Source organism: Oryzias latipes, chromosome 17 (assembly GCF_053564925.1).
Source record: "Oryzias latipes strain Hd-rR chromosome 17, Olatipes_Hd-rR_3.1".
NCBI classification, from domain to species: Eukaryota; Metazoa; Chordata; class Actinopteri; order Beloniformes; family Adrianichthyidae; genus Oryzias; species Oryzias latipes.
In genome coordinates, this window is record NC_136253.1 from 29,022,125 (window position 1) to 29,031,793 (window position 9,669).

The 9,669-nt window shown below is 35.1% G+C and overlaps 1 protein-coding gene across 1 annotated transcript in view; it reads left to right on the forward strand.

Moving 5' to 3' along the window:
- tnn (tenascin N) overlaps positions 1–5,656 on the forward strand; it is a 35,511-nt gene extending 29,855 nt beyond the window's left edge. The window contains exons 10-16 of the mRNA XM_004079245.5: positions 1,045–1,172; positions 1,780–1,918; positions 2,003–2,154; positions 2,381–2,477; positions 2,581–2,745; positions 3,058–3,221; positions 4,487–5,656. Coding sequence (XP_004079293.1) covers positions 1,045–1,172; positions 1,780–1,918; positions 2,003–2,154; positions 2,381–2,477; positions 2,581–2,745; positions 3,058–3,221; positions 4,487–4,579 — 938 coding nt within the window. The 3' untranslated portion in view covers positions 4,580–5,656. The remainder of the gene's footprint in view (positions 1–1,044; positions 1,173–1,779; positions 1,919–2,002; positions 2,155–2,380; positions 2,478–2,580; positions 2,746–3,057; positions 3,222–4,486) is intronic.
- The last annotated feature ends 4,013 nt before the right edge of the window (positions 5,657–9,669 follow it).

Sequence of the window (9,669 nt, forward strand, 5' to 3'; positions counted from 1 at the left end):
AAGAATTGTAATCCTTTAGAATATTATTCTATGTTCTAAATATATTTATTATTTCTTTATCCAATAAAACTTGGATTTATTAGACCAGAAGGCTCTTCAAAGGTCAACAAAGTTCCCACTCTCCCAGAAAATGCCTCAGACAGGAGAGGCCGTCCCCACATGTGAGCGGCTTGCAACAAGGCCATCTTTGTGTTGGCCAGATGATCTGTAAAATCCTCCGGGAGCTGGAATTGAAAGCTGGATCATATTCAAGTAATCATCAAACAGTCGAGCTTTAGATTACAAACCTGTCTGATCATAACTCCTCAGAAACCTTCATGATGCGGTTAAAAAAACAACAACAACATTACTGTGGTATAAGGTACAGATGAAAGTTTTTGTTTTTACATTTGTTTCTTTTTGACCTCGTGAAAGGCACCATGAAATTGTCCATTGGACTGGGTAAAACCAACAATACTCTGCTGAAGAAGTATTTGGCTCCACTGTTGATTCAGTTCATAATGACTTTGTCACTCCCTCTTTAAAAAAAAAAAAACAAAAAAAAAAAAACTGAGGGTTGATGACTTTTATGATAATTTGGAAATGAAGATTTATAATCATCTATGAGGATTTTGCACCTTATGTTGACTCTTCCTTCAATCTGTAGAGCCATGGGAGCTTTCATCCCCCATTGTTCAGGCTGACATCCCCATGTCAGGCGAATTATCTCAGCGTCTGTTTGAGGTCAAACTCTCAAAGCATTTAAATTAGCGAGAGTGTAACTATCAGCTTATTTGTAAAGTGTGGATGAGCCGGCAGATGGCACTAGTCTTTGGTTGTGTAAATTAGGTAGAAACAGTATGAAAAGCTACGCAAGATAATATTTCCAGCTGGTAAAGAAAATAAACTGTATAGGAGTGTATTGTAATAGTCAAAAATTACACTAAATCTGAATTTAAATTACTGATAATAAAATTAAAACAAAAATGTGTAACTGCAAAAATATTGTCCATCCAGATAAAACTGAAAATAATCTCTGATGATGTACAATAATCCACTCTGCAGAGATTGATTCTCCAAAGGACCTGAGGGCGTCTGACGTTACTTTGGAAACTGCTACTTTGACTTGGACTCCTCCTCTGGCAGACATTGATGGTTACATCCTTACCTACAGAGATGAGGGTCTGATGGAGGTACAGAGCATTGATTTATCACAATATTGACATACACATTCTTTAAACGAAACATAAGTAGATGCATATGTGTATATATTTTTGCTGGTGTTTTTTGGCAGACACAGTCAAGTCATACACTACATTTAGTGCATTATATTTTACCTATTTTTTCACTAAATCAAAGCAAAGTGCTCTTTCTTCACATATGTCGTGATTTATGAAGAACACCTTTTGTGCCTAAATTTTTGTGTGGTGAATAAAAACTGTCCTCTCTGAGCTAAGTCTGCTGAAGGTTGAGGCTGATTTCACCACTCACACAAACTGCATGTTCAGGCAAAACACTGTGAAACACTGCCCTCTTGTGGCCACAAATATACTATTTTTTTTCAGGGCTCTGCAAATAGCTAACATCATGTTACAGAAATTACCATCTGCTAGTCTAAATGTAGTTGTTTGGTTTAATTTGACCAGTTTTCTATTAAGCATTTGTTGCACTGCATTAAATTTGAATATCTTTTTTTTATGGCAATAGGTTTAAAACCCTTAATTAAAATAGAATGACTTGAATTCTTGAATGAATTGAATTCATTTTTGTGTTGTTGTTGTCTTCTTTTGTTGTGATCAGACTGTTGAAAAGCAGATAAGAGGTAGCGGGAGCAGCTTTTTTGCTTCTAACTTGAAGTCAGGAAAGAAATACATTGTGACCATCATTGCATATAAAGGCAACAAGAGAAGCAAAGTTGCGGAGACCATCTTCAAAACAGGTCGGTTCACAAATAATAGACTTTGTAATGTTTGATGTAAACGTAGGAATTCCATTTCATTCATACGTCACATTCTGCCATCAGTTGGTGTTCTGTACCCTTTCCCAATGGACTGTGTTCAGACCATGAAGAATGGGAATAAGAAGAGTGGCATCTATAGTATTTACATCAACAATGACCGGGATAAACCAATAGAGGTTTACTGTGACATGGACACAGATGGAGGCGGTTGGCTGGTAAAAACTGTTAATGAAGTTCAGTCTAAAAGATAACAAATATTTTTAACCAACTGTTTATACTTTTCAGTTTCTTTTAGAACTTTGTTAATAAAATGTTAAAAATACATATTTTAAATTGATGTGATACATTTTTTTATCGTACTGAAGGACTGGGCCTGTGAGGCTGGTTGTTTAAAGCCCTTAGAGTCTGGATGTTGCTCTGAAGTGTGCGCTCTGCTTTCAGGTGCTTCAGAGACGTAACAGTGGCAGGCTGGACTTCATGAAACGCTGGAAGCAGTACATTGCAGGCTTTGGCAACATGACTGATGAATTCTGGCTTGGTGAGCATTCTTTCATGGGGAAAAATCTCTGCTCACAAAAACATTCTTGGATGAACAACAACTAAGAATCTTTTTTTTTTTACCCAACTGTTTATTCTTGCAGGAAATGAGAAGATATATGAACTTACCAACACTCCAACTCAGTATGAGCTGAGGTTTGACTTGGGCCTGGGTTCAGAGAGAGCTTATGCTGTCTATGACAGCTTTAAGATTGGGACGGTGAAGCAGAAGTACAAACTTGCTATTGGCAAATACAAAGGAACGGCAGGTGAGATTTAGAGGTCTTAAATATTCGTTATAAGTTTTTTCCTTAATTAAAATGAAAGTAAAAATTCGTTATAATTAAGGTAAAAAAAGCATATTGTGATACAGACAGAGCAAAGTATGGTAATTTTTTTTAAGAACTGGACACTTGACATGTATTAGCATTCTATTTGATAAATGTTTTGAAATACTTTTTAAAAGTCATCTTACTCTGAAAAACTTACTCTGAAAGTCAACTATTAATTATATTAATTGGTACTTGCATTCTTTTCATTATGGAAAACAAACATTGAAAATTGAAATAAATGATCTCTAGGTGATGCAATGACCTATCATCAGGACCGGGCGTGGACAACTGTGGATTCAGATAATGATATAGCTTTGGGTAACTGTGCCCTGACCCACCGTGGTGCCTGGTGGTACAAAAACTGTCACCTGGCTAATCTCAATGGAAGATGGGATGACACCAGGCACAGCATGGTGAGTATATGAAAAAGATTACCTTAATTCTTGGTGTTTTGGCCCAAAGGGCACCTTTAACTTGTTTCCTCATTGTAAAGTCATACTAGTCTAACATGTTTGGTTGGCCTTTTTGGTACAGATGCACTGCTTTTTCTCAAAGATCAAAGCCTAATTTATTGATGACCATATGAGAACTAGACCTAGTGAGTGTGACGTCCCCCACAGAAAATGGCTTACTCCAACAAAATGAAGTCAGTTCATTTTTTGTGTGTGATATGGATGCTACCATGTTAGAGCCAGACGTTGGGAGTAAGGAAGGAGTCGGTCTTATTCAGCGTTTCTATGGCAACCGCTCTCACCAATCGGGTATGAGCTTGTTGGAAGTCCACACCCTCACCCTCATCACTCAAAAGCGGACTGAAATAATGTGATACAACAAAATCATGGGGCTCTCCAGGTGTTTTACACAAAAAGTCAAGGGTGAATACAATAAAATGTAAATATAGAATGTAAAACATAAAAAGAACTAAATATGTAAAATAAAATATATTAATGTATTGCAGATATACATAATTGCACTTCCTGAGCCAACTCAGTAGAATCTGTCATCCAACTGTTTTAAACTTTGTACGTGGGGACCTGGAGGCACCGCATAATTTTATTGAGACATCTCATTGGTTTCTCAATAGAGGTCTATGGGATTTTGGTTTCTCGGAACCCGGGGCACTTCCTGTTTTAAGCGCAGTGGGTAGGGCTTACTCTGTCTAGTTCTCATGTAGAGTTAATGATTAAGACCTTATGAGCAAAACATGGAAGTGAAACTTCTCATTGTTGTTTGCTTTGGATTATTGGGTTGAAGCAAGAATGTCAGAATGTCATGGGCTGAAAGAAAACAGACGTCTCACAATTGTGAATGTTTTTGTTCAGGCTGATGGGGAAACAACAACAATAAAAACAGTTATTATGTCTGAGGGAGACTGATGCTGCAGGACAGGCCAGGGATTTTTTTTTACTCTGGTCAAGATTTCATAAATAAAATTACAGTTGCAGATGTTTCCCACAATGTTTGTCGCCAAGATTTAATATCAAGTTTGCAAAATTAAGCCAGGGGCTGGTATTCACGAGTATTATTGTTTGCCTCTCTGCCTGTCTTTCATGCAATATCACTGTTAAGTGACTTTTTCTGCTCGTTGTTACTCTCCTGGTTTAAAGAATCCCTTCTCCTTTTTCATTTCCCTCTGCTCTTTATTTTTTTTTTGTCTTCTCACCTTATACACCATCAGGGAGTGAATTGGAAACCGTGGAAGGGCTTCGAAACGTCCCTCGACTTCACAGAGATGAAGATCCGACCTGCAGGAGCCATGTCCAGCAGCTAGAGATGATCGCTTGTTGGCACAGAGAAAAGTCAATCTTCAAACAGCCTTAAAAAAATGAAAGGAAAAGGTCTAAACCACATCAGATGCAATCTCTTACATTGACTTGTAATCACACTAAGTTTTGATCTTTCTGTACATATGTAGATACAAACAACACTCTGCACTATGTGTCTTACAAGTCTCCTTTCCCCTCGGTGCTTCAGATCTTATCTGCTTTAGGAGAAAGAAGGCATATTCATTGGTGATAAATTGTTTTAAATGAAATCAGAAATGCAAAAATTTAGTGTGATTATTGGAAGCGGTTAATTAAGAAACTATATTTTTTTCTTAAATGTGTCTAAATAGTATTTGTAGCTTATATTGAGATAACTGTTTTACAAAAAATATTCATTTTAAGTCAAGAATACATTCATGAAAAACAAAACAGAATTTTTCTTCAAACAGTAGTATTTCGGTCAAAAATGAACTAAAAGCATGATGCTTTAATGGACATTTTTAGTCTTTTGAGTTTAAACAACTTTTAAACTCTTAGATCTCAAAAGTAATGTTAAGTTTTATAACAGGATTTTCAAAAACTCATATCCAACATTTGTAGAACATTAGAAATCATTATTTTCTATCATTATTTTCATTAAGAAAACTTTCTTTTTTCTCTTCAGATTTCCAAAATGTTTTGACACAAATTTTACTTACTGTTTGAACATAGATATACTACATATTTAAAATCAAATGCCATAAAACTGTAACATTTCAGCTGATTCTTCTTCACAATGTTGAAAAGAAATGGCATGTATTTTTCCTCTAATGATCTTCATGAAGTGGCTTGAGGATTTTTTTTTCCTCACCGCTGCAACAGTTTTACTACTTTGCATGAATGTGTTAATAAAACGATTCTTCTTTTGAGTTACATCCCAGAATAAAAATATGATCGTCTTTGCTTCAATTTCGCCTTAAAAAGCCACTACATGGAGTCAGAAACATTGCCTTAACTCTGCTTTCCAACTGAAAAATTGATTATTTTTTCTTCATTTTTTTCTCAACATCATGCTAATGCATTAAACTTTGCCTTTTCATTCACATGAGACTAATTTGATTTTTCTTCTGGGTTCAGATGCAACAAATGAGAGTTAAATGATCATACTTCCACCACCACATTTTAGAAATGTTCTTTTTTTAAATCATATTTAGTAAATTGAAACATAAAAATGGAATAAAAACGCCATTTTTTTAAACAAACTGTTTGACCCTCATGATCCCGTCAGACATTGCCTTTTCTCCTCATATCTCATATCACTGTTTTTATGTGTTCAAATATATATTTTCAAGTGTGAAACAAGCTTTTAGCTATCATCTTAGGGCACAAAATCTTACCCAGTTTCCACCACAAGAGGTTTTGGTTGATCAAAAGTCCTCAGGAAGAACATGGGTGTTGAATTATTTGTGCACAAGCTGTCTGGGTGTAAATGATTCCACCTAACCTCTTAAGACATGGTTGTTTAATCTATTCCATCCCAGTAAGCATCAAAAAAGACTTTTCTTAGATCGTGAGAACCGTCCTTTTTTCAGAAGGGGTTCTGGATAATAATTAAAGGCTGTGTGTTGTAAAGGACTGAGTTTTATAGAATCTTGTTTCTTAGATAAAACAAGTCTTCCACTCAGACTGCGTAATGGAAAAAAACACCCAGTCCTCATTTTTAACATGGTTAAAATCATAGCCGATATGTCCTTAACCTTTATTGAGCCTTATATAAAAATTTGAATGTTTTTGTTACAGAAAAAAAAATCTGTTATGATTTTGTCAGTATTTGTTTATCTTATTCTACTTTTAACTGTTAAGAGGTTAAAAGATTTCTTAGACTTGATTAAAAAAAATAGATCCAATATTTTTGTAAAATATCCATAGCTTTGCTTCAGTGACCAATATATCAAGCTATTTGTGGTTCCACATTGGGTTTGAACTGCACTATTAATGAGATTAAATCATCTTAGCCTAAGGGAACTTCATTAACCTTGTCTGCTTTCACAAGCACAGCAGTGTCCATCAGCACTCTGTGAAATTTTAATCTGTTCTAAGAAGTAGTTGAGAGCAATTAAACTGATTTTGTTCAATTGCAGGACAAGGCATATCAGAACTGTATTTATTTGTTATTGATTTATTTGCTGTATTAATTTTTTTCATTTAAAGTTGCATCGAGAATGAAGAACCAGTGTCCTAACTAGTTGCGCTTGGAGGAAGTGTTTCCGTCTGGTTTCATATGGGTTTCCCAACCTCCACTTTACAGATTTAGATCTCCTTGTCTGTGTGGGCCGGCAAAAATACAAACCCCTGATGAATCACCTAAGTGTTGATTCACCATGTCAGACAAAGCAGATGACTAAAAGGTTACGGGATTTGTTCTCAGAGCATTTTTTTCCAAATTCTTACAAGACAAATTTCCCTCAGTTGTTCTATGCACAGTTTTAATACAAACTGTTGAAATTAGTGATTTTGTGCTGTGCTTACCAACCTGTGTCTTTACGTTACTTACTTGAATGGTTTATTTTCTTCTACTAACAGAAAGAGAGAAGAAAATCAAGGGGAAAAAAAGAAAGATACAAATCAAATTATTTCACATTTAAAAAAAAAAAAAAAAAAGTCCCACAACGGTGGAATGGATTGAAGCGTTTTGGGTGAAATCCTCATACCGAACAAGCAAAAGACACCAATGAGGAGGAAAACTCCCTCAAAAAGGTTGAAAGATTAAGAAGAAGTCTCCAGCAGAAGCAGACTCGGTGATGGTGACCCATATGCTGAGGGCAGATGAGGCATCTGGACATAAATTCTTCTCTTTTGAAACGTTTCACGTAAAGTGAACACATTAAATCCAGATGTCATGACTTAACTTCAGGACAACATCACCTGGATTAAGGAGAACATTCATCATCAACAAGATATTGACTTTTTCTCTCCTTTCTTCAGCATTCAACAGTAAAGATACCTTATTTATTTACAGTTTTTCTAACCTGAAAAGAGGTGTGGCTCATTTTGTGGAAAAGACTTTCTACAGAAACACTTATAAACTATTACAGTCATGGCAAACGTTTTGAGAATGACACAAATATTAGTATAGCAAATTTCTATTATAAACACTTATGCAGCAACTTTTCCAATTTCCAATATTTATGTAATTCTCAAAATGTTTGGCCATGACTACACATTTGTAAACGTGCTTTGGAATTGGCTGATGTGCGTAAAATAGTAAAATCCTGAAACTCTTAATTATTTGAATGGGAAAAAGCAAGACACTATTGCCTAGCTTATGCTTCCTGTCATCCTCAATACTTTGTTTCACATACTTTATCAATGCATAAAGTCAAAAGACATGATGCATAACAACCAAGAAATCCCAGCCAAGATCGTAATGAAAGCAAAAACAATTACTTTAGCAGTTTTTAAGTTAAAAACAAAACATGTCAAAAATAGTAAATAAGCACTCTCATAGGAGTAACTGCTTGGAATATATGAAACTCCAAAGCGTTTTATACAAGTTCTATATATTAAAAAGTATATGTCCTTCATATCCATTTTTACTTTTGAGAATATTATGCAGCCAGATTTTTGTGGCTGCGAAATTTACTCGTTTAAAAGTTTTTCCTAATGAGAGGTTCAGGTTTACAGACGAAATTAAGTTAATTGGAGTCACAAATTTAATCTACACAATTCAGAAGGAGTCTTGTGTTTTTGTTTTTTTGTATTCTTCACGCAAATACGTTTCATGATGTGTGGTTTTGAAGACATGCTCATGCATTTTGTGTGAGTCCTTTCAGGGAAGAAGCCTGAAGAGAAACTTAAAAAGAGCTCTTAAAGTTTGATTAAAGCTGTTTCTCAAGGTTTTAATGTATTTTTTTTATTGCACAATAGACTCCTAAACCATTTTTTAAATGATGACACACTAAATTGTTAGTTTTGAGTCTTAAAAGGATTTTTCTTTTGTTTATTTGTTTCTTTAGCTTTTATTTTTTTCTTGCATTCATTTTTTTTTTTTGAGTTGAAGATGCAGACAAATAGATATGCTCATTCTGCCATAACACTGCTGTTAAACAGTTATGAGACAAGCCGACTGTGCAATCTAGGTCTGCATCTCACTCAAGCCGGGCATTATCACTGGAATGCATCTTTTATGCATGTTCCAATTTGTAGAGACACATACAGTCTGTCTAAAGAGGTACAAGGAGGAAATACAAAACAATTAACAACCCAGGCTTCCTTTCTTTCACTAACGCATCAATGATACAGAGAATTGAAAGCCAAGCACCCACTCAGAGAAATTACACTCTTGAGAAATCTGTTGGATGGACAGAGCTACAAAAATGAGAAGTAGAACATGCTTGCCTGGTTTGGTTTCAAAGACAAAAGAGTTTACCACACACTATATACGTAACTTTCTAAATGTACATTTTCACCTGTTGTTACCTGCCAGTGTTTTGGTTCAGCTCCTCTAATTTTCTTTTTTTTCTTTTTTTTCTGGTCATTCAGCATCCACAGAAATTCCACCAAAAATAATAACAAACTTAAAATGTGCATTTGTTGAAGCTAAATTAGAAGTATTATAAATATTTATGGCACAGGCTTGTTTGAAGAAAGTCATTTTCATTGCTTTTTGATGGATGGGAAAGATGATAATTAGTTGCAGCTCGTCATGGTCAAGTGGTAAATTTATGAAGCCGTAGGAAGAAAAATGCGTGGTACGGAAAAAAGAAAAACATTATTAGTATTCATGTCTGTACAAGTAAAAGCGCTTAATGAAGAGAGAAAGCCACACTTTTCCCCCATTTGGTTCATAATTACTTAGAATAAATTACTGGCAGGACTCCAAAAGTACAAAAATATTTCTGAACAGATCAGACATCCTTGGACATGCTCACCCATTTGGCAGTTATTTGTCAAAAATTGTGGTTAGGAGGAAGCAGGCTGATGGAAATCCAGAAAATGGGACTTCCTGCTTGAAGAGAAGCAGATTTATCTTGTACCAACATATTTATTTTTCCAAGAAAATTGTTTGAAGAAAAAAAAGCAGAGATGAGAGGAAAGAAAGCTTTCTTCTCTTTAC